Source organism: Epinephelus lanceolatus, chromosome 2, assembly GCF_041903045.1.
Source record: "Epinephelus lanceolatus isolate andai-2023 chromosome 2, ASM4190304v1, whole genome shotgun sequence".
Taxonomy (NCBI): Eukaryota; Metazoa; Chordata; class Actinopteri; order Perciformes; family Serranidae; genus Epinephelus; species Epinephelus lanceolatus.
The window spans coordinates 25,384,607-25,410,583 of record NC_135735.1 but is presented as its reverse complement, the minus strand read 5'-3'; the positions used below and the strand labels follow the sequence as shown (position 1 = coordinate 25,410,583).

At 43.5% G+C, this 25,977-nt stretch overlaps 1 protein-coding gene across 5 annotated transcripts in view; it reads left to right on the top strand.

Annotated features, from left to right (window-relative positions):
- Nucleotides 1–25,977, top strand: part of zfhx3b (zinc finger homeobox 3b) — a 219,310-nt gene that overhangs the window by 145,202 nt on the left and 48,131 nt on the right. For all 5 annotated transcript variants that reach the window (XM_078175685.1, XM_033628824.2, XM_033628842.2 and 2 more), the window contains one exon: nt 11,619–11,850. In XM_078175685.1, the coding sequence (XP_078031811.1) occupies nt 11,619–11,850 (232 nt within the window). The remainder of the gene's footprint in view (nt 1–11,618; nt 11,851–25,977) is intronic.

Below are 25,977 nucleotides of genomic sequence, written 5' to 3'. Positions count from 1 at the left end.
GATTGAAAGAGTAAGGGAGGGAGTGAGAGGTGGTTAGAAACTGTATACACTTCCCGTTGCTCTTCTGCCAACCCCTCTCCCTGCTGCCTCTGGTTGCGCAGGCAGGCAGTGAGTGAGAAATGTGAGAGGGAGGAGTATATCCTCTCCTGGCTGAAAACAGCACCGTAATTATGCACTTTTCAGCAGGTTTTACCTTTAACACTTTCCTCCCGGGTTTGAGATTAGTGCTCACCATGCTTGATTTACTGCACAATTACTGAACAAGAGCTCTATCTAATCAATAAACAGGAAGGGGAAAAGTGGTAGGCTTTGAAGTATAGTTTGAGATTTTTTGCACGATTGAGCAGTGTATATGGTGTAGCCAGTAAGGGCAGCTTGGCTGCGATGCCAGCCTGTGAAATATCTATTATATCAGGCACGCCTCTTTGCTTTACCAGCTCTCTAAGCCTCTTTACTGTGCTGAACTACTGGAGTGGAAAATGACATCTTTTTTTCTGACCACTGCTTAACACAGAGGTCAGCAACAAATTGTCTAATAAGGACATTCCCCCAAAACATTAGATTAAAATCACAAGTTGTCCAATAAAAGTGGGGCTTAATGTGATCTTATAACTTGCGTGCACAAGTTACATGAGAAGGGATATAAAGCACTCTTGTGTGGTAGCTTGCTATGCCCTGTATTAAATGTCCCCAAATGGGCAGCCAGCACAATGACCTCCACGATGACACTTGCTAATGGCATGAGCAGTTATTTTAGGAAGCTCCAATGACCGGCCATCACAAGTCTTTCTGGGGCTTTGTAAAGCTTTTTGCCAGCATGAGCAAAGCAATAGGCCTCTTCCAATTAGTCTGGTCTGTGTTTGATTTTTAGTGATGACAACTATATCTCAGCTGCAATTATGCTGCACTGGGAATGATGAGGGTTTAGGTTATTGATCCTCAATTGATCACCCTGATCAATGAGCACTTTTGTTTCCTTTTTTTTTTTTATGGAACGTGGAGTTATGTCTTTTTCTTTGGCTAATGAGCGAGCCCAACAGAATGACCCTGTAAAAAAAAATCTGTGTTAGCGAGGCACATGTGTATTAGTGATGGAGTTGGTTATGCTTGTGGGAGGGAGGGAGGGGACACCGTACAGGGAGCATACTTCAAAAGTGCACAATCTCCCTGTGGGCATAGGTCAAAGGCTACAATGGGTGTTATGAAGAAAAAACAAAACAGAAAAGGTTCATATAAGGTGAGCCATCAGCTCTGTCTTTCTACATTTTAATACCTGCAGATTTCAAAATAGTAATAGCTTGAAGACTTCTTTTTGAAGAATGAACAGGAGGGATGTGTGTAGTGGGTTTTTTTATGGTGCAAAGACCTTGACACTCCAAGTAGTCCGCATTATGGAAGCAGTAGTATTTTTCATTATACTCAAAATGTTAACTTTTTATCTCTAGTTTGTAACACCAAAAGTGCAATGTCAGGGTTACCGAAGAGTTGACAGGTGAAACTGGTGGGTGTTTGGTGTATGAATTGCTTGAAGAACCCTCCACAGCAGGTTCACTCCAACAAGGCACTTCATGTTCCATGCAAATAAGCCCACATATAGATCCACTCTGTATATTCACCTCCACTCAACCCCACTCATTAATTTTCATTTTAAGAAGAGGACCTCTCAAAGGCCATGTTGCTCCTTTTGTCGGCGCAATGCTTCTAATAAAGATAGCAGTGTAAGACTGGGTTAAATATTGACACTGGCTGAGCACATCATCACTGTTCTTAATTAGCTGGTGTCTCTAGAAAGCTTGTGCGAGGGCAGTGCATGAACAACTAAACATTTCCCCTTATGAGATCTCAAACCCCCTCTCCCCAAAACACATTTCTATGAATTTTACATTAAAAAAAAGGGTACAGGATATTCAGAAAACATACAGTGTTACAGCTATGACAGCCTTATTGCGTAGCCTGAAGCAGCAACCAATTATGTGGTAATGAAATATTTACACTACCAAACTGAGAACGCCAGGGGTGAAAGCTAGATAATACAAGCCAGAGGAGACTGTATTCTGTGTCTCCTCTCTGCCGTTACATCAGCGAAAAGGTGGAACAGGAGATCAGCTAATGACAATAGGCTTAGAAGCAAGAGCGTGGGCAGTCCTGCAGTTCAGTAACCATGGCTTTGGGTCACCCCTACTGCTGTGGGCACTTTTAAGGGCTTTTTGGGGGGTTACAGTAGCACGCCAGGTGGGAAGGGGACACGTATTAGTAACACTGACTCTCCAGAAGGCCACGTCAGACATGTAAAGTTTTACCTCCGGAGTCCTTTTGACTTCTTATGGCTACTCCCTCACAATAATATGGCAATGAATCTGCATTCACGGCAGAGTGTGATGTTTGTTCTCGAGGACTAATTGTGTTTGGGTAATGTTCCTGCTCTGAATTTAATTCTCACTGACTGCATTAATCATTACAAGTGGTGTTTGCCTGTATCTTAATCCAGCACCCTCCTGTCCCTCGACTCACCGTCTCCCGCACTCTTATAGGGCTCTTTCACCTCCACCCTCTCCAAACTCTTCTTTCATCCTTTGCCTCCATCTAACAAGGTTTTTGCTGCCTACGTTTGCGGCAGCTCCACAAGGCCATGCTGCCATTGTCAGGCTGGCAAGTGACAAATGAGAGGCAGTGAGGTGTTGGAGACTCTTGTCAGCTGTGTGGGTGCAGGGCTGCCTCTGCCTTTAGCCTACTAACACACCAGTGACCTACAGTACAGCTGAGACCAGATCTAGGTAGTCAGTCATCTTGTTCTTATCTGGTATGCACACACACTTCCATTAAAAGCCCTATATAGCTCTGTTCAGACATCCAGTGTGGTGCCTTTCATACATTCCTGAGATTTTCCTCTAAATCTGATGGAAGTTATAGATGTACAAGATGATTCTGTTTGATTGATAGCTTAACAGGCATGGGTGGGTAGTAACACATCGCATGTAATGCACATGAGCAAAACAGTAAAAAAATTTTAAGGAGCAAGTATGTTCCTTTTTTAAGCTATACTTCTACTCTTTACTCATGTACATTTTTGAGCCAGTAATCTTCTCTTTACTTCACTACGTTTGCCATTTATACCTTTGTTACAGCTATACCCCTTTTCCACCAAAATTAGCACCTGAACCGAGTTTTTTAAACTCTGCAGCAGATGAGCATGCCCTTCTGTGTGTGTGGCGGGAGTTTTGGTGTGTCACATTCAACATCGCAGACCAGCCAGACAGTTTAGTAAACGGTAGAAAGCAGCATGGAGGCCTGATATAAATTTACAGTGGTTACTTCTTTTTTCTTTATATATCTTTTACTTAGTTTCTCTTTCAAACTCAATGCAGACTAATTTGGAGCAATGTATGAGCACTCTTTGGGCTGAAAAGGACAGTATTTTGTGGTGGCGTGTCATTGCATCTCGCTGGTACAGGAGCTAAAATTAGCGTGTTTACCCGGGCAGCACCTCTACTGCAAACCAGGAAGCCTGCCTAGCCCAAGTTAAAGCATCGTGGATTTTTCAAAAATGTATTTTTAAGATGTTTTTGAAACCACAGTAGCATAGCAGTCAAGAAAAACACCCTACTGATGTTACAATGAACTGAGACGAAAATTAAACTAGCTGCAGAACCGTTAGCCACTGACCTCATAGCTGCAGCTGCAACATGGGAATTCAACCCACGGCAGAGAGGTTAGCTTGTTAGTATTAATGTTAACATTACCAGTCAGCTAACGCTAGACTGTTTGATTATAACGATAACCTTAAGTGAAGGAGTCAGCAGCAGACGTTTGCACTTACAGTGATTGAGCATACGTTTCTGTTATGTTCAGTGTGAGGAGTCAAAGCTCCGAGACACATTGTGTTACTAACATTAACAACTCACCAACTTACTGACTCCTCTTCATCCCCTGTGGGACTGAAGGCTGCACTGAGATCTCTCCATCACATTTTGTCCTTGGCAACGTGCTGCTCCTCTCCACGTGGCAGGTGCATCTTGTGCAGCTGACACACCAGTTAGCAGGGCCGGTTCTAGCTTTTTCGGGGCCTAATCCAAAATTTTGTTTTGTCCCCTTATTTCAGTCACTCATGACCACACAGCAAATCTGCATCATATTCCACATGCATATGAGACCTAATACTATGTTGTACACATCAAAAGATTATTTTAATTTAACGTAGCTGCAAAACGAAGTGTCACTGGCCCCCATCAAAAAAGACACTTGTCTGCCAGGCTGCGGTGAAAATAAAGTTAGCTAGCTAACGTTAGTTACATTAACTTCTCATATGCAACATTATTTTTGATGTTGTGATATAAGAAAGAGAGGAGAAGAGTGGAAAAGACAGAGAGACAGTGGGATATTATTCATATCTCAGTTGTATAGGCTATTCTTATATGTTCAGTGATATGATTAGCCAACCTGCTCATCAAAACAAGTGCTTTTTTTAAATTATTTTACACCAACCCACATGTAAAGTAACTTGTACTTTGAGTAATTTATTAACCAGGTGCTTGTTTACTTTTATTTGAGTCATATTTATAGGAGTAATTAGACTTTTACTTAAGTAGTGATTTTCAGTGCTCTGCCCACCACTGTCAAGGTATTGCTGTGATGTGTATCGCAAACACAAACCTCACAGGAAGCATCTGAAAAAACTGTATACCTGAACAGGCGAGGAGACTCGTCAAGCTGGCTGTTACTCAGATTTAAATCTTGCCTTGTGGCCCAATTTCTTAGCCAGAAGACAGGGAGTGGTTTTAAGAGTAATACTAGTTTCCTCAGGATGCAGTCATCCTTGTCTGCTTGTGAAGAATCCTCAGATACTGGGGTGGAGTATAGAGACGTAGGTTGGTGCTGTGGTAAAGGGTCATTGTAGCCTTTACAGTGTTAAAGAGTTTCCTGTTTGTATCGTCTATTTTCTACTCAGCTCTATCACAGCCAAATGACTTGTTACCAAACAAAACCTGTTCTTTCCCTCCCTAATGTCGTGAGTTATTATGATAAGTGTTAGTAAAACACTGATGCAATTAACTGTTATTCAGTCTCAAATCTGAACCTCTCAGCCTGCTGTGCGCCTCCTGTTTTGCTAAAATGAAAATAAAAAAATGTTTTTCCCCAGCTCTGTACAAGTAATTATTGTCACTGCTGTCCAAAATGGAGGGTTGTGATGTTGACACAGTACTCTGGGTAATGGAGAGAAGGGCCAGGGCAGGTCCTGATTTGCCCCATTCAGCTTCCAGATGGTACCTTGCCAGTACACATGTCATCAAGTGTCTGTAACAGTTGTTTGGGTACCCCCATGGCTCCACCCTGCTCTCGCCTCCTGCAGGCAGACTTATTGTACTGCAATTTTGGCAAGCTCCTCCCAGCATGGCTTTCATAAAAGCACCAGGAGGTTAAGCTGTTAATTAGCTACTGAAAGAGGAGGCCAACAGCTTGCTGTTAATTTGCTTTACTCTTTTTTTTTCTTATTTGTGGATTGACATCATTTCCTGCCTGTTTTGGAGTCATCGCTGTGTGTCACAAAAGCAGGACCGAGCTCATTAAGAAGGGGGGAAATGTGTTTATCTGACTACGATTACAAGTGCACATTATGTATGTATAGCCATGCTTATCCAAATGTTCTTAATGAGAGAGACCCTGGACACCAGTGTGGGGCTCCTGTGGGCATAGGCCCAGGCTCGTTATCACCACACAAGGCATTGATCTCTCTACCGCCCGCTTGCTTATCCTCCTCCTCTTCCCCTTTCAAAGACAGTGACTCGCACATGAATTATGTGGACACATTGATCAGCTGATTGAGAGCTATTGTTTAGAGCCCAGGGTCATTATTGAAGGAGGGATTACCCAACTCTTGTTTTGAGCGTGTGTATGGGAGAGTGTATTACTCAGCTCCTTGTCACAGCACATACTCCCCTCAGCTCACCTTAGATTTGCAAGGGCTACACAAATGTGCACACGCTTACACACACACACACACACACACACACACACACACACACACACACACACACTGAGCACATACAGCAGCCTACACAATCAACATGGCCCAAATGACTGCCTGCATTGATTGCCTTCCCTCCGCAATTATGTTCCCATTGTTTACTTTCTAGCATCTTACTCATTCAAACGGAATTCAATAATTATTGCTTTATTTAATGTTAAAGTAAGTGAGAGTGGTGGGTGTGGAGCACCAGTAGCTGTATTGTCTTTAAGTGTCTGTATGACCCCTCCCCGGCTACTTTGTTTCATCGGCCTATGTTAAGTCATCCTCTCCAAGGACACCTACAGCGATCCATCTTTACCTCGCTGGTCTCCCCTACGACACAGAGGTCCGTTTTGTTTCTCTCTTCCCTCCCAGAGACAAATATGCAGCCTGTTTTTACTCACCGGTAGTGATGGGTCATTTCTACAGCAAGGCAGCAGAGGAAGCAACTTAGCACATTATGGGGTTTGAGACAGAGGGACAGGATGTGGTGGAGGGGTGGCAGAGATTAGGACGAGTACAGGAGAAGAAAGGACAAGGGTGGGGATAAGGTTCAGGAAGCAGTAGGTAGGATGTTCGAGCCTGGAATACACAGTCCCCTTAAGCCACAACCTAACTTTTAGGCATGTTGCAGCTTGCAGTGGCTAATTCAAAGCAGCCACCGCACTTGGCACACAGTGGGGCCTCTGTGGTTGGAGCTGTTGTTCGTGCTGCTGGCAGACAGGGAAACACAGGCCAAACTGCGAGCACTCACTGACTCCAGTCACTCCGCTTCGCTTTACTAAATAACCTGCTTACGTTCCAGGGGAATCCCAGAGTGCAGATTTATGAGAATCAAGTCCCCAACAAACCTCTGCACATGTACAAATACACTGCAGGTGGGAAGAAAGGGGGTCATTAAACTAAAATATTTTCATTCTCTAGACCCTAACCTCAAACTTAATCCTCATCATTAAAATATATATATTTTAAATTTAACATAATCCTGATTTATAACCTTCATAATTAGACAGCAACTACTTTTTAGCTTTTCTCTTTTGGATGCAACAGGATCATAAGAAACATACATATACACACAGTACATGCACGCTGTGGCCGCAGTTGTCTAACAGTGAATTGAGACACACATAGGGGTGTTTGCTTCTCCCTTTGGCCACGGTGTGTTTTTCAACCCAACAGCCACATTACATTGTCTCTCTTCAGAGTGAAATACAGTTACCTCACTGCCATGACATCATTGTGTTTGAATAACAAAGGTGCTGCTTGGCTTATTCTAACACGTCTCAAGCCAAGAGCTAGTTTGTATATTTTCTTCTCTGGTGATAGAGAAAAGCTGACTCCTACCTCTGTGATTTTTGAGGATAAAATATTCTCATTCACATGAGGAGACAGGTTTGGTCTATTGCAGTGCATTGCGTGGCATCAGGTGTGAATTGCAGTTTTCTAACCCGAGTAAGCCTCCCATGGCACACACACGTACACATACTCAGACACCAGCTTTTAGTGCCGAGAATAGGGGGGAGGTGGGGAGGGGGAGACAGTTACAAAGCAATATCCAGGCAGATACTCACTGGCTCTCTCACAGAGGGGAATTTGGCAGCTCTCTTAGAATTGATAGCTATTTAGCTCACAGATAGTCATCTGTTTTAATGCATTAATTTTGTATTAACAGCACTGCCAAATTTAATGGTGGAAATTAGGGTATGATCGTAATGGTATCTGGCTGTGTGTGTGAGAGTCTGTATGTGCATGCGTGCATGTTTGTGTGTGTACATGTCTGATGTCTTCTTTGTCTATATTATTGTACGTGTTTGTTGCGTGTACATGCTGTATTATACGGCTCCATTGGGAGCCATTCTTTGGAATTACCGGCTCTCTGTCTCCCTTCCACCCTTCCAGTAATACCCACCTCTATCTTGTGTTAGTTGGACTCTCTCAGCAACCACACTGTTTTGTGTTAAAGGTGCACTTTTACTTTGCATTTAAGTGGATGGAAATGCAGATGTATGCAGTGCTCTGGGTGGGTGGTGAAACTGATACAGGCGTGCATTGCCCACTCAGAGGCCAAGGTGCACTGTAGAGTTGTGTGAGAGAGGATGGGGTGGTGCCCACACCGCCCCTGTCCCTCTTTACCTGAAAAAGCACAGAGCACTGCTTCAGCCTCCACAGAAAGAGATAAGGTGCTCCATGGAAGAGAGAGGCTTGAAAAACCACGATTGCATTTTTTAACTGTGAAAATCACCACAGTATAAAACAAAGCTTAAAATCAGGCTTTTCAGCAGAAAAACCAGATTGAAGGTGATCTCTTAATTCCACTGTATTTTAGAACATTTTGTAAAATGCATAAAACAACAAAGGTAGCTTAGTATATTTTAGAATAATCAAACCAGACTCAGATTTTAAGGTAGCAGACTCACATCTTTCTTTTAGAACACTGCAGTATAACTAAAGCATAACTGAAGTATTTTTACCCACAGTCAAAGTATCTTTGTGATCTTATCTGTTGAATCAGACCACACATACAGTACATTCACATGCACACAGCATGTCTCCCATGCCCAATTGCCATTGAGAACATCACTGCCTTCTAGATGGTCACACATTTGTTCTTGCTCAGCTGAATCTCCTATATGACTGTTGTAAATTCCCAGACAGTTCAGTGGTATTGAATCCATGCCACTGACCCAGCCAGCCCCCCCCATCATGCTCCACAGCTCCCCTCCTGTTGGGGCCTCGACAGGACGCTCAGAAACCTCATAGCCGGGCCGACCAACTCCTCCCAGCTCAACATGACTTTTTCATTAAGCCGCCAAATTCCTGCACTCCAGTTGGAGGTGATTTATCAACTAGGGGCTTCATTGCAGGTTCATAGGAAACAGACATAGTCCCTGTCTCATGCATTATTATGTTTTACATTCAGAGTGTGTATGCATGCGTGTGTTTGTGAACCGCAGAGGGTGATGGACTGCGAGTGTACTGTGTCCATACTGTGTTGTGCTCTTAGCTATAATCCTATGGATAATTCCTGCGGAATCCAGTGGGAATCCATGTTAGATAGAGTTAGTGCTTGTGATGATCAGAGGGGTTTTGCACTCATGGGCCAAGCTATGCTGTTCTCCTAGGCTCTGTGGTATCATTTTGCCTTGGTCCTCCCCGGAATACTGAATGAGCAGGGGGCACCTCACTGATCACTCGTTGGTTTGATCTCTTACCCCGTTCACTGACTCTAAAATGCCCCAGACTGCGTTGGGTCACGGCCAGTGCAGAGATGGTGAAAGTGGAGGTTTACAGGTGTAACCGTTTGACATTGTAGACAGAGCTATGGGGCAGGCAAATTTTGGCTCTGTTGAGGCCATCTTCCTGGCCCGTCAGGTTTATAGTGAATTATGGCCGATTCAGGGGCAGGCGGTCTCAGGTTCACTCCTATATAAACCCTGTGCTTTTTATGGGAAACTATAAAACTCCCAGGATTTTTTTTCTACCTCCTGAGACTAGCTTTGAAGTTTCGGTCAGGTGCTGTCATTTTTTTTTTTTTTTTTTTTTTTCAGCTTGTCTTCTTGTAGATTTTTGGAGCCTTGAGTCATTTGCTCAAGACATCTGCTCTTAGTAAAAAACGTTTGCATGATGGATTTGGTGTTATCTATAACTGAATCTGTCTCTCAGGTTTCTCTCTACCTTAGTTCTGATGCAATATTTGTGCACAGAGGAAAAAGGAGGAGGGCTCCCACAATATCCAGCAACACCTATTCATGACATCATGGATGGCTTAAAACGAGGCGAGAAAGGAGAGCACACAGAGACACAGAGCCTTTTACAATCACCTAATAACTCTATTACACTGAGCTGTGGGGCTCACAAAAAGGAGAGAGAAAAAAAAAACTCCTATTCCTTTTCCTGGAAGCGGTGTCTTAATGCACATTTTAGGTGTAGAAGTGAGAAATATGAAACCAAAGAGAATGAAACACAATAGCTCAGAAAACCCCATAGCAATATTATAATATTGCCAGAAAATTAAACATTAGGAGAAAGGGACAAGAGCATTTTAGGGAAGCATAATATTGTTATGACTTTTTTTCACCAGCCTGTCAACACCTGATTTAGATGTAATGTGGTTAAATGTCTAATGTTTCCATTGCTTTTACATTTTGCAGCCAGCCAAACAGGCCATCCAGTGTAGGAGGGGGTAGCTCAGTGTCTTCTTGATGAATGCTTTAGTTCTCTGAACCTTTGAACACAGGAAGGTTTATACTCTTAAAATGCAGATCTAGTGATGAAACCTGATCGAAAATACTGATCACAAGCTTTTAGGATTGTTAATGACTTGAGCGTCTTCTCACTGCAAGTAAATATTCATCAGTGCATTTCACCTGGTTAGAAATGGCAGATTAATTTACTATTAAATCTTTCCAATAGTGTTTCCTTGACATGTACATATTAAAAGCATCTATGTTCATCCACAATATTTTGTTGGACATAGATAACACAACATAACATATTCCATCACATTTTGTTCACTCAGCATGCCTCACAGGAGACATGGGCGCCAAGAAGATTAGAGGAAAAAGAGGAAAACTTTTGGTGATTGACATTGATTGCAGCCGCAGAAATCCGCAGCGAGACTCCAGAGTTTGATATTAGGAGCAGCACATGACAGGCATGACACAAGTGGCCATACCGAGTCTGGGGCTTTTATTGTAAACATGCAGAAACAATCAGTGTGATGCTTTAGGATAGTGGTCAATAACTCTGTTGCTCACACCAGGCCCAGCCATATTGTGTTGGCCTTGCATCATTGATTGAGCCATGCAGGAGGTAATTAGACTGGAGCTCTGTGGTGTGACAAGAGGTTGTGGTGGTATGGTGTCACTACGGGGCGTTAGGCATGTGGTGATGCTGCGGAGGGTGGGCTGACGGCTGGACTAGGCCTGCTGTTGAGTCTTGGAGGATGTGCTGGGGTTGACAGGTCAATACCGGTGCTGATTTCTCGTCCTCCGAAGGTTGTCCTCCTGTTGTGGAATGTTCCAGTTTCTCTCAGAGTGTGCTAAATCCCCCTCCTGCCTCACCACCGGCTGACTTTGTCTCTCTTTCTCTATGAGAGAGCGAGGATTTAACTCACCATGATCAATATTTAGTATCCCATGCGTGAAACAAGCAGATGTTTGGAGTTTCCTTTTCAGAGACGGGAGGCTTCTGTTGAGTGAAGGGGATCAATGCTCCCTTCCGTCTGTGAGGCTGTAGACCCACGGCTTCTGAAGGGTGGCTGATGTGATTCCTGCCCGCCCTTGGGCCCCTGAGATTTGCGTGCCTCCCAGGCCTCTCCTGTCCTGTTAGCCCACTGATACAGACACTCATGCAGACAAAGTGCGCAGTCCAAACAGTTGTCCTGAAGTGGAAGAGGTCTGGATGTTAAACAACAGGGCTGTGATTGGGAATTGATTTGTTCATTTGCCAACTGTTTGAGTGAAAGTGAGTCGGTGGTGCCTAGCCAGCTATCTGCCGTGTACAATAACCTCTTTCTCTTTCTTTCCCTCTCTCTCTCTTTCTCTGTGTTCCTTCCTTTCTCTATCTCTCTCTGTCTCTCCCTCTCTCTTGCTCTCTACATTCCCTCCCACAGCACCTGCAGCAGCACGAAAACGCGGTGGAGGGTGATGCCTGCTACTACCATTGTGTGCTGTGCAACTACTCGACCAAGGCCAAGCTCAACCTGATCCAGCATGTGCGCTCCATGAAGCACCAGCGCAGTGAGAGCCTCAGGAAGCTTCAGCGCTTGCAGAAGGGCCTGCCAGAGGAGGAGGAAGACCTCAGCTCCATCTTCACCATTCGCAAATGCCCTTCCTCGGATACAGGTCAGAACCTGCCCCTGTGGCCTTTTTCTTAGTATCTCTTTATGTGCCTGTCTTCCTTTTACTCTCGATCTCTCCACCTCTGCTGCTCTGTCTCTTGTACACATAAACACACATTCATCTGATCCGCTGATATGCCTGAGCTGTCAAATGTGGGTTCACAATTTGTCACTCTCTTGCTTTTACACTTACCTTCCCATAGAAGTGGGTTTTTGTGTGGGATACAGCCATAATTGAAAAACAGAAGTATTAAACTCAAATATACATCACTATTTTTAGATAGGAAGAATAGTACAACACACCACTCAGTATGACTTATACATTGACAGAGCTGAGTCACTTTGTAACTAAAAAGAGAAGAGGTGTTCCCATTTAAAGATAAAATAAAAAAGATTCCTGGGGGAATGTCCCTCCATCTAAATAAAAAAAACTTTATTTTTCAAATGTATTTTTGATATTGATATAATTTTAGGTCGATATCATTTCCACAATAATATTCCTGCCCTCAGCAGTGAAAGCCGAGATCCCTGTTAATGGGAGCTGTCCCTTTTTTTAGCTATCAAAGACATATTGAGACCGAGCATTAAGGCCAGAGAAGGAGGAGCCCAGCAACAGCAGCAGCTGCAACAACAACAAGAACACCACAAAACAGACACAGCTACAACAACAGTAGCACGACTGAAACAAAGTGCCTCGGCTGCTCATTTATTATGGACTGATTAGGAAGAGTGAGCTGTGGTCAATTAACACTCTTTCTTAGCAGAGATTTGGTTTTCCAATCACTTTAACTCCTGTGCCCTGACAAAGGGGCTCTATTGTGTGTCCCTCCAAGAGGGAGCCATTACTTCCCTCGCACACATACTAGCTGTCTGTGTTATGCAGGGGGAAAAAAAGGCCAGCCTGTGAAGATGCTTTGTTCCAAGGAGGCAGGGATAATGAAGCCAGCGGCCGGGAAATTGCGCAAAAGGCAGTCACAGATCTGAAGCAAATCATTAGAGAACATATTTAGCTGAGCAATTAGGGACAATTAAGCTTTCTGCTCGCTGCACTCCAAATATGTTAATGACTACAGTACAGTGGACAGCGAACATGCAAAGGCAAGAGGAAGGGCCATTTAGGTTAAAAGGGTTGGGGGTTGGGAATTTACTTCTGTGTGTTCAGACAGGAGGAGTTGTTGTGCTGTTTGCAAATAAGTGTGTTTCTCTCCCTTTTTCTTTTTAGCAGATGTTGTGTTTATCAATCCCCTTTTTTCTCTGTTAACCTTTGATGTGCAGGATGCCCATGTTTATGCCAGGGTGAGGGATCCGAGCTTTAGGTTAGGTAATGGGCCCCTGCAGTGGGGCTGTGTGTGGGTAGTATCATTACACAGATAGAGACACACGTAGACGGCAGTTACTCCCCTGCAGAGCTTCATCAAATTACAATAACCCTCACTTACTTAGCAGACCACTAGTATCTAACAAAATGTAAAAGGCTTTTTTTTGTTTCACTAATTATAAGCCCTCATAGGGAAAATTCATTCTGCTCTTTTACAAAGAGCATTAGACAGATAAGCACAGAAACACCAGATCGGTAGTTATGACCCGTTATTGTTTAGATCTTAGTCATTGTTTTCAATCCGATACCACCTCCATTTGTTTCTTTTTCAAATGTTATGAGGTGTGGAAAAATAAAATCTCGATCAATTTACCTCAATAATGATCATACCGCTTTGTCATTAACTCTAAAATTGCTGACTCCACACCTCTCACTTCTACTATTTCACACCCCAGATGCCTTGTTCCAACAGCCTCAGCTGCACCGGTCCACCTCACAGCCCCACCCCTCCACCAAGGCTGAACCATTCCCTCCCAGTGTAATATTTAATTTCCTCCTCGCTAGCTCTTCTGTGGCACAGGGCTCTTTTTTGTGGTTGAGGCAGAGTTGCTAAAGTGGTGGAACGTTCCCTGGCTTGTTAAAACAAAGTTGCCCCTGGATTTCTGGGTCACCTAGACAGTAATTCCCCTGCCTGCTGCTGTTCTGTGATCCTGTGAGTGGGTCTCTGCTGGCGTTAGGTCCTGGAGTTGTAGCCTGCCTGGGATCTTTTTGCAAAACATATGAAGCCTTCTCCACGCCCTCCCCAAAATTTTTACACTTAACAGCGTTGCATATTAATACCCCTTATGTGGATGCAGCAGACTGCAGGGATTCGATGCCACATATCTCCTCTGGGCTCGATGTCCGAGGAGAGCAAGGGCAGCAGATTTGAGGTTTCTTTCCAATTAGACTAACACAGGGATAAAAGGCTTGCATTGTTTTAATTCTTGCTCATACTGAAAATGTGCTGCTTAGGCATGTTTCTCCGTGGCCCCGCCTCCATTTGTCTTCTTTAACCCTTTATCTGTGGGGGAAACAAAGGGGGCCGCAGAGGGACCCCAGTCCCACACAGCTGCCCCGAATACAGAGCTCACTGACTAAAGCTCAGCACTGACTTGAACCAATGTCTGCAGCAGTGCTAGCCCTCTAGTTTTAAGGATAGCAGCTCATTACCAGGTGGCAGGTAGACACAAAAAATAGAAAAGAGAGACATGTGTGTGACAGAGAAGGCGAGAGGAAAATGTTAAAACTCCCATGAAGCATTCACTTGTGAGGACAGCTGGTTTGACAGCATGAGGACAAAATATATTTTAGGTTTAGTGGTTACAGAGGAAAGGTAAAACTGAGTGCCATGTTGGTGTCAAGTGTAGGGGTTAATGGTGACTGCTGACAGCGTAAAGCATTGAGATGTATGTGCATGAGAGAGACCGATATATGGAGAACAAGGGAAAGTGACGAGGAACGGAAGCAAAAAGAAGTGGGGGAGACAATTTTGGGGAGGTTGCGTGTGAGAGCTAGTGTGACACTTGAGCGTGTGATGACCCTATTTCCTATGAATGATGTTCACCAGGGCATATAACTCAATGACACATTGAGGTTTCTCATTTCTTAACATTTAATCGACTAAAGTTATTTTTTGAGCATAGAACAGAATGAGATCATGCCTTTAAAAAGGGCAAAGTTAAATTGCACTGAAGGGTGGATGCCCTTCTGCGGGGAATGTTTGCTTTGGTTTGTGTGTGTGTGTGAGTGAGAGAGACAGAGAGAGAGAGAGAGAGACAGAGAGATGCAGGCGAAAAAATTTTATAAGAGTAAAACATTTGTATTTTTCTGTGGTGGTTTACGTGTGTGCGTTTCTACGCATGTGTATGGAGGAGGCAGAGATGGAGAACAAACGTGGCTGACAGTGTGGATTAGCTCCTGCTGTAAATCTGCCTCAGTCACAGATGGCAGGCCCTTGATCGCTGGGCTGTGACGGCTTGGCTCTCATCACAGGAGGAAATCCCTGTCTGTGAGTCTAGGAGGCTGGGAAGGAGAAGGCTGGGGCCGGGGCCGCCTGGGCAGCCACCAGTCATTGTCTCCCGTCTGTGTAGACATACAGGCCCTGGGTATTCAAGGGCGAAGACTGGTTTGGGGAGGGGGTCATCCCACTTTAACTCTGCAGTTGTTTCACCCAGCACACAGTGAGAGCTTGTAAGTGGAACTTAAGCCTCCAGTTTAGATCAGCGTTACTTTTAATGACCAGTTTGAGAAACTGGGCAGGGGGAGCTGTGTGCATTATTAAATGGAAATGAGACGAAAGGATGCATACAAATTACTGCATAATAGTGGTATCCAAAATGAGATCCATTGCTTGTTTCGCTAAAAGGGGTGCGCTTTCAGGGTCACACACCTAATAGTAAGGCCTGTCCTGACAACAGAGGCATTTCTCTTCCCTCCCCACATTGCCTCCCTCTCCCTCTCCACCTCATGCATAATTCTTGAGACACTCTGGAAAAAGCTGGAAAATGGGCTGCGACATGGAAAAACAGCACCTTGCAGCTTACATCGAGATTCAGTGATGGCAGAGCGCTTGTGTCGACGTGCAGTCTGTCAAAATTACTGTTCCAAATATCTAATATGCATTATATTGAACCTTGCCTTCATCCTTTTGCCTTATCCTCTGCTACCAACAACATATTAAAAGGGCTTTTCTCTCCCTTGCTATCATACTCTATCATGCCCTGCTATCTGCATGTCCGGTGGCTAAGCTAAAGCTGCTAAAGCCAGGTAAAATCAGAGGTGAGCCAGGCCACGCTCTGATGGCATGCAAGGGCCATGGTCTGAGCTTTTGCTCCCTAAGGGCAAGAGCAAAACAGACGGTAGCCATTTCTGGAATGTCCTCCTTTATTCATGCTTGTTAAAATGCAAAGTAAACCTTTCCAGAAACAGGATATTGTAGCCCCTAACCACCAAACCCTTTCTACATGCCACATTATGGCCAATCTGAAAGTAAGTTGTATAGACAGACACTGCTGCAATGCGCTTTTAATAAAGGCTGTTATTGCCCTGGTGATGCAGAGTGGATATGAGGATGAGGACTATGCAGGCCTGGATGAGTAGGGCCCCAGAGGGCCCGCAGCTCAGTCAGGCCTCCGTCAGTCGCCTGCCTTCTAATCCTTGTCCGAAGGGCATCGAGGCAGCATAGGAAATTGTTTGCTGTCCGCAGAACGTGCCAGGAAATTCATAAATACATTACTTTTCATTTTGAAAATATTACAAAAGACTAGACGTTTATTAAAAAGCCAAAATGATGGCTTTATAGATTTTCCAGTTGTGTATCAGTATTCATATGACCCTGCTGCTCTAACTAACACAAGCAAGTCTTTTCTTTCCCTTTGCCCCCTGCTTTATGGACAAGCTCGGTATGAATTCCTCTGCTGGCTCATCCTGTAATAGCAAATTGACCAGAAAAGCCACCACGCTATTCTGGGATGGGCTGTGAATAAAAATGTCTTCTGTCCAGATTTTTACTACCGCTCCTGACTGAACCCTCATTCTGTAAATACTGGTTAGCTTTGCCCCCAGGCTGGAAGGCGGGTAAAGTCTGGGTCCTGGTTGTGCCAGCCTGTCCAATAGATCTGGCTTAGAGGAGAACAGGGACAACATAAATGTCAGAGATGAGTGTTGATACACAGAGAGAAATAGAGGATAAGAAAAGTGATAAATTAAATGAGGACAAGTTGAGTCATGCAAAAACAACAAAAGCGATAGCCTCTCCAAATCAGGACATGAACCTTTTTAATGCAGTATTTTGGGATGTTTACGCATGCTGAGTTCACCTTGTGTGTGCCCTGCATGTTTTATGCCCTGTGTGCGATTTCACTGTCAGTTATGTCATGTGGGTGTAAATATGCGCCAGATTTTATTTTGCAAACTCGCATACCCATAAATGAGCACGCACATAGGTGTCCGCTTTGAGAATCAGGCCATGCGTGGGTGCGAGAGGCTCTCCCTGTCATCAAGCCCATTTTCAGAGGAGACTGGCAGCACATTATAATATTGGTTTCCCTCTCTCTTGTCATTACCAGACACTCTCCTTGAAAGCTGATCCAAAAGATAGACAGTCCATCAGGAGACAGTCATCTCATTTGTACTTACTAAACGTGTTAATGAGTTCTATTTTCAGGCCTAGAGGCTTTGCTGCTGGATATTGGAGCAGAGGTGGCGATCGGTGGTGTGAGGTGCTGCATCGCAGGATCAGGAGTTAGCACGGAGGGAGGGGAAGGAGGTAATGCAGTAGCCCTGCTGCCCCTCATGTCACTCACACGCAGTGACCACAGCCTCCGCAGGGGCTGTCAGTCAGGGCCAAGGGCGGGAAGTCTGTGGTTACAGACAGACACAGCCAGTGGAGGAGAGAATAGATTAGGTGCCAAAGACATAATGGTTGTGATGGGTTTAATTATAGCAGCAGTCATGTCAGTGCCATACAGGTGCATAAGATGAAGGAGAAACAAGTCAATTTAGGACAGAGGAGCATGACAGTTTCTACTCTTTAATGACTGATTTATGTGATATGTGTTTGATAGAGCTTGGGACAAATATATAGGTTGATTATCATGTCCAAAATATTTCCAATACAGTCATGGGTATGTGTGAAATGCATAAGTGACTGACTTTTCTTATTAGAGAATATTATGCAGGGTCCTGTCAACACATACTTGCACAAATGCGTCTCCACAAGTCAAACTAACACGACTCCACTGACTCTTTTAATATGATTACAGTTACAAAGAGCCAGTTGTGTCTGTCCCTCATTATCAAACCCACTTTGGTTGATTGTCTTTGTCAAAGAATGCAAACCCAGCACATTCTATACACTTGTTGTTAAAATAACTTGCATGTGGTAGCAATACAGCACAGATACCGTTCCTCTCATTCGCCTTTTTTTTAGTGGTAATATGTAGTAGTTGTAATATTTTATTTTTCACAAGTTTTCTGCACGCTCCTTACTTGAACTTCCCCTGAAGGCACACACTGTCTTCTTACATCCAGCATGTTCTCATCTATGATATTGATTGTAGTGCAAGTGTATGCCAGGTAGTCTAGGAACCAGAACCAATAAATTGTTAAACACTTAGATTGCTTCATTTGTTACTATGTTTTGGTATTGGGCAAACAGTGCTGCTCGCTGTCAGAATTAGGCAGCTCAATTTGACCATAGGCAGCATCAGAGAAGAAACGGGGGTAAAGTTTGGCAACTATCGAGTCAAGGCAAGGAAAGTTTTATTTAGCCATTTTTAATAAGGCTGTTTGTGCCCCCCAGAGAGAGCTGGTGGATCAAAGGGCATGATCTGTGCTATGGATGAGTTCACCCTGGGTCCAGCCGAGACGATAGGCCTCGCTGACAGCAAAACAAAACCAGAGAGTGAAGGATGCCCTATCCAGCAGCAATGTTGCCCTCACACTCCGAAGGCTCCATTAGAATAAAGGCAGATGAAACAAAGAATGGCTGAAAGCACAGATGTTGTGATTCATTATCCACTCTCTGATAGATACTGTAGGCAAGAGTAGTGAACAGAGTGTGTTTAAGTGTAGGTGTGTAACTGCACATGTGTATGTTGCTTAATGTGCGAATGCGCGTTACGTTGGGTTCATTTGAAGATCCTTACAGACAAAAAAAACCTCTACAGACACATGCGGGATATACACGAAACAGACACGCGTCCATGTTTTGAGTGCATTAGCAAAAAGAGTCCCCCACCCCCCCCGGTGCCTCAACCTCACCAACTAAAAGCAGCCAGGCAGATGGCAGCAATGAGAGAAGTGCAGAAATAATTCAATAGTGAACCTTTCTAACCTTTACCTGTGGGCGTGAGCACCAGTCATTGATTCACACTGTGCTTGACAGTACACTACACACCACCTGAGGAGGGTGAGAGGAGGGCGGATGAAGAGAAATGGATGGGTTTGGTGAAAAACACGAAAGGATAATATGAGTGGGAGGGAGGCTCCACTGTATGTCAGTGATGGTGGTGTGTGACATTAGGGGGAACTTTCCACAGATGGATATTGGGAATTATTCTGGATTTGTCTAGTTTCCACAAATAATGTCCACCTTGCCCCCATGTAGCTGCGTATCAGCAGGCAGACAGACATTCTCACACCACGTTGAGTTTGGTACCACCAGAGTGTAGTCTACAGTACGCTGCCATTGATTACAAAGCACTTCCAGGTCTGAGGCCTGTGTCTTCTTACCTCTGTAGAATTATCCCGTAAACCCGACGCACAGTAAGACAGCGGTTATCTCAGGATAAGTGGTGTGAAGAACACTGTGGTTGATGAGCAGAGCACACTCAGTACAGGGTCTCTTGCTGTGTGGTGGCTACTGACTGAGCAGTTATCCTGTGAAGGCACTATTTGTTAAAGTAAGGAAGTCTGGAGGGAAGATATGCCCGACAGCCCGACCCTGTTTAGCCAGATGTGATCGCCTGCCCAGTGACACTCTCAGACAAAATAGCATTTGTTTTGTGACAATCTTGGACATTCTTGCTGTTTGACTCAGTCAGATTTATGGTGTCCCTCCTGGTCCAACTTATGGTCTATCTCTTTTTCTTTGTCTGGCTGGAAATGCTCCTCTGTCGCTGCTGTTTTATAAGTTTGGCCGTGGCTGTGCTCTTCCTGCTGTCCGTTTGGAGTAAAGGTGCTTGGATGAGCATAATGATGGATGATATTTACGTAAGGGAAAATGAATGAGGAGCCAGGCATTTACACTGTAAATGCACACTGAAGAGATAAAGTTCCACCGCGGCCATAGAGAGGGGAAAGGAGTTTTAGTGCAACAATGTGAATTCAACCAATTACTCCCAAAAAAACCCAACTTTTTTAAGCAATATCTGAAGTTTGGACTATAATAAAACCCTTTCAAATACCATCAGGGAATGTTTATGTGCTAGCAATACTGTTTAATTACTCACTCCCCATAGATCTGCCTGTGTTTGGCAAGACGTGCGCTCTCTGACACAGACATGGATAGTAAAGAAATAAAAGTTTGCACATGTTTATTCCTGTTTGACAGACTTAACAGTGCTTATTTCAAACTGAAAACAACAAAGTACAGGAAAAAGAGTGCTTTACTGGTTGTGCTGGCAAAACAAGTGTTTTTCTAATACAAAATAAGAAAAGGCCTTTTGTACTTTTCTTGCATGTTTATTTGTGGAATCCCTTAATATTGTTTTAAAGAGTTCTCTTCACACACACACTGTATACAGCAATAAGAGAGAGAAGTCAAACAAGATGGAAACAGCAGAATAACCCACCCTGACCAATTTGAAGCATTAAGATGAATAATCCACTGTTTAGAAAGCAAGCAAAGGTCAATTTTCATGCTGCTTGCTCAGTAAGCATACAGGAGAGCATATCGAGTCAATTCAGCTGCACTGCACAGTCAAGGGGGGAAGGACATACAATTTCAGGTCCTTTTTTCTGCATTAGTCGGCTATGTTGGACCGAGTGCTGCTATAAAAAGGTTTTCCAGTTTCCACTCAGAAGGCAGATGTTTTTTTTTTTTAAGTTATAATATTTTAATGATATATGTGCACTTGAATAGCCAGTTTGAAAGAAGTACATTGATGTTTGTCCAGAAATAGTCAGGTGTGTAATCTGAAAGGATAAGACAGAGCAACAGCCATTTTAAAAGAAAGAAGGAAAGCAAAAATATAAATATTCATTGTGCTGTACTGTAATTTAGCTGTTTATCTTTTTTTTTCCATTAAGTTAAGGTACATGATCATTTGTGCATATTCTGAATTGTTACTGTCTCAAGAGGACCTTGTGTTGTCTTGCAGCAGGACACACATCATCCTTGGGTTGCATGGGAACATACAATCTGGTTGAAAATCTCCTCCTTAAGAAAAAAAAAATCCAGTTTTTCAGTGAATATTACTAAAAAAATTGCTTGATGGCTGGCAGTGCTCCTGAAATGAGTTCCTCTCATGTATATGGTGAATATTTCAAGCACTTGGGAAAGCTGAGATGGGGCACATATTTGTGTGTGAGCTGTAGAGTGGAGAACACAGTGGATGTGTTTGAATCCATGTCACAAGTCGTTGTCAGTCTAACAGACAGGCCAGCACTCTGAGGCTTACTCGATTTAAAGTGGCACGGGGGCCAGTACGGCAGCCAGAATTAGGAAAAATGGGCTGTGTTTTTGTCATGTTAAACCGGGCAAAAAAAAAAATCTAATTGGGTGGGGGAGTGGGAATGGCAATACCTTCTTTGTTTAAGGGCCCTCTGCAGTCACTTTGCAGGACCCATTGTTGCATTGACCACAATAGCATTAGTTTGTGCTCTTGTTCTGGGCTCTTCTTTTCTCTGGCTCTGTGCAGTCAGCTCCTGTCCGTTCCACTCTGTCTCCACGCTTCACTTCCACCCTCCACCAGTGCTCGGAAAGGGGACTCAGAAACATGCCCCCCATCATGATTACCTCAACCTCACTCTCCTATCCTGCATTATCCCACCATCACCATCACCATCACCATCCTCAATCCTTCCTGTCCTGCTTTCTTATCCACACTATTAAAAAGATACAGATAGAAGAGGAAAGGCACACTTTTTTTTCCTGCTTTGTCTGTAGTCCGGTTTTGCCCCGAGAAGAGAATCTTTATATTCTTGTTATCAGTTTTAAAGAATCCAATCATTTAATGAGAAATTATTAAAACTGATTGCTCCATGAGTTCAACACACAAAGTCTTGCCATTTCAAATGTGCAATAGATAATTTGTACTCGTGAAAATAAACTTATTTTCTAGCATCATAGAATAATAATGGAACAATTATTCCTTAAGTATTTTTTGTTGCCATGTGTCAGTGTCACTCAGTACAGTAGCAGCTGCTAATCTAACTGACTCTGATCACTGAACAGACCTTGACAGCCATGTAAACCTGAAAATGACTTTCAATGGGCAATTATTGCAGTATACCCCAGTACTTATAATGATTCCTCTCAAGCGAAAGGGATTTTTTTATTCTTTTTCTCTCAAGATAGGGACAGTCTTTAAATCAGTATTTGAGCCATACAACAAAGAGGAGCACTTACCTTTCATGGTGTCTTCTCAGAGCAATTCTTATGTTGCTTGGTGACCAAGCCTGCTACTTATAGTGGATTGTCGTGCACAACAAGCAGTGATGGCCTTGGTGTGATTTTGAAAGTGGATCTAAACCCTTATTAAACATTTCTGAATTTGTGTGTCTTTTAGAATATGGTATAATCAGCAGCAGGCAAGCTAATCACCAGAGTAATTGTTGGCATTGTACGTCTCTGCAGACCATGGATCTGTAACATTTGTACATTATTATGTATGGTTAAGGTGTGGTTATGGTTAGGTCCAAAAACACTTGGTTATGGTTAGGAAAAGATTGTGTTTTAGTGGCACAATCACAGCTGAATATGCCACCGATATCTCAATAAAGAAAAAACAGTTTTGTTGTTTACTGGTCTCTGCAGCTTGTCAGCCATCCCGCCCAGGTGCCACGCCATCCACCATCCCATCCACCTCCCGACGAGCTCGAATACATGTAATCTTACCTACATCTCTTTAGAAACTGCGATATGATACATATGAAACATACAAATGTAACATATCCGTGGTTTGCAGAAATGCACAATGCCCACATTTTCTTCTGATGACTGGGCCGCAGCATGCGAATAAATGAGGCATCTCTGTATTAGGACCTAGCTTATCCCCTACCTCCAGCAAATCCATGTGCAAATTGTATAACAACTAACCTCAGTATATTTAGTGCACTGTTAATGGCCCTCTGCCTTGTGAAGGTGTAATCATGCGTGATAAAAACCGGCCCCAAGTTACTAACCTAGGAGCAATCTTGTGTGCATTAAAGTGTCCTTTTTTTGTTACAAAGGTCATTCATAACTTGGTCGCGTTGTTGATGTACAGTGAGAGATATTGATTGATTAATGCATTAAGTGCTCACAATCCATTAGGTTCTGTGAAAGGGACTGGAGCAAAGACTTGCTCTTTCTCTCACTATGTATTTTCACCTCTCCCTGTTGTTCAAAGGGCATCATTTTTTGCTGGCAAAGTTTAAGGGACAAAAGCCCGAATATCTGCCAAGTAATGCATTCAAAAGAACATTGCTTCTCATAAGTGTCAGTTCAATTACTCTGAAAAGCTTGACAAGGAACTGCTCTTACATTAGCCTGCTGCTCATCCTGACCCAAAAAGAATATGTTGTTCATAGTCACTTACTGTAAAACAAGGATACTACCGCATCTGACTGTATGAAAAAGATTTACTGTCCTCTGTGTTATGCAGAGAAAGTGAGATGTTTATTTTGAACATACAGTTACAAAATTATGCCATCTGTCACTTCTCATTGCTATCACAACGACTGCCGCTCATTTGAGGAGCAGCAGTGGACCATAAGTCAAATTCAGTGATGACAAGGAGCATTATTTTCAACCTTGCAACTCTTTTGAGCTGATTTTGTCAATTCGTTGACTAAATAAGAGCAGACACAGATATGCCTTTATTTTCCCAGACTTTGTGTGCCTTCTCAGGATGGTTTCCAGAACCAGCGAGAGCAAGGGCCACGGGGTTACTGCCTTACTACTTAGTGACAAGAAATAGGAGACCTTTATCGCCTGGGCCCTACGCAGGGAAGCCTGTGAAAGGGGCCTGAGAGTCAGTCATTACCTTAGAAACATGGGCTGCATTAGAGATTCATAACAGTGTGCCATCTCTGCACCTTTCATCTCCACCAGGGCCAGCTCCATTAGGATCTTTTATCTTTGTGCTGATGGCTGCTCTTGATAATGGGGCTGCCGAGAAATCCCAAAAAGTAAAGACTCAACTCTGACACTATTGGCTCTATCTTTCTTCCAGTAGAGTAGTACATCAGAGTACAGTAGAACATATATACACTCTTATTTGCAGTCTTGACACCAAGATTTGCTCGATTTTTTTTTTTTTTTCTTTTTAGACGTTTTCCTCAAGAAGTTGGTATCCATTACTGAGGATTAGTTAATGGTTTGTGGTTTCACTACACCAAAGCTGATGCTGTCCCTCTCATGTCTCACCACCTTTGACACTGCAGTCTGATCATGCTGTTGACGATGCAAGAAAAATGAATATCATTTTTGCATTTTGCATTTCCTTTTATAACACAAGCTATAAGTCAGTGTGCCCCTGCTACCCACATGACTGCCGAAGTTTTGTAAGGTTAAGGATTAGTAAAAATATTGGCATTCTTCCTGCTGATGCCCCCATGAAAATGCATTAACGATATCCCATGCAAAGCCTCATTGAAAACTTTGCTTTTGGGCAGACAAACACAACTGCATAATGGTATAGTAATTCATGCAAGCCAATGTTTTTCAAATGTTACAGTAATTATGAAAAATATTCTTACTTTTCCCCTACATAGCCGCAGCAGAGCAAATCTCATTTCCAAGGCAAAGCGGCGAAGGAACACACTGAATAATCATTGTGTTTAATGCTCTGGTCATAATCCCAGGTTTTATGATGGTTTTCTAATGATTTTCTAATGATGTTAAATATTAGTAGAGAGTACAGCCATAATTTGAACACAGCGGTCGTTTTTTCAATGCTCTATCAGCACACCCGATTGCAACTACAATGAATATTGCACTGGGAATGAGATTTAAGAGCCATCCCTTTTGGTGTTTTATTTTGCCGTCTCCCCATCTGCCATAAATCCTCATTGCTGTGTGCTTGAAGCCTCCGCCCTTGCCTGCTTTCCCCAGGTGGGAATACAATTAGGTGCAGGGGCCATTTCATTCAGTGCCACTGTCTGTCCACCGCAGTCATTCGTAAAAAACGCCGGAGCTGTCCCAGTGGAGAAAACAGTGGACTCCTGGGAAATATAAAAAACAAGGAAAGAAGAGGGAGAGACACAGAGAAGAAAATAGTGGATAGATGAGCACAAAGACGGGAAGAATCTCCAGAATTGCTGTCAGAGGAGATACAAGCTTGGCCTCTGATGAGTGACAATTTTGAGCAAAATATGTATTGGAGACAAAGGCTTTGTCTCCTTCCTGTGCCTTTTCAATGAATTACACCTCTCCACCCCCTACCCCCAGCTTTTTAATTAAATGGCTGCAGCTCCATCTCTCTATCCGTAGCTCCCCATTACAGAGGCTAGATAAGGGATTGCTATCTGTAGCATGTTAAGAAAGGCTGCTGGGCAGCCAAGCCTCATGAAATTTGTCACAAGATCTCATTTTCCTCATTGCCAGACGTGATGCTTATAATTGATGTGGAGGCAGCAGTAATTTATTGGCCGTCTGCAATTATCATCCCCTTCTAGCAGGGGGATGTGACTGCAATTTATAAGTGTGTGCGTGTGTGTTGTTGGTGTGTCTGGGGTTGGGGGTGTGACATTGTATCGTATAAATTAACGCAAAAACATGTTTCTCCTTATCGCATGGTAAGTGTGTATGTGTGTGTGTATTTGCCACTTAATAATGCAAATTAATGACAGGCTCCATATCATAAACAATATGGGGCCTGTAATGCAGCCACGTTCAGCCGAGGTGTCGAGGCAGTCAGTGCGCCAGCTGGACTTTCACACACAGCCGGGGGGTGGAAGGGCACCCAGAAGCCTGGGAGGTGAGGGGGGGGGGGGGTCAGAGAGGGCGGGCCAGAGGGGCAGAAGGGCAGAGGGGGCTGGTGGCGCAACCCTTTGTCCACAGCTCCTCCTTATGTCTTTAGGGTTTGTTTTCACACAGTAAAAACAATAACAAAGGGGTTATAG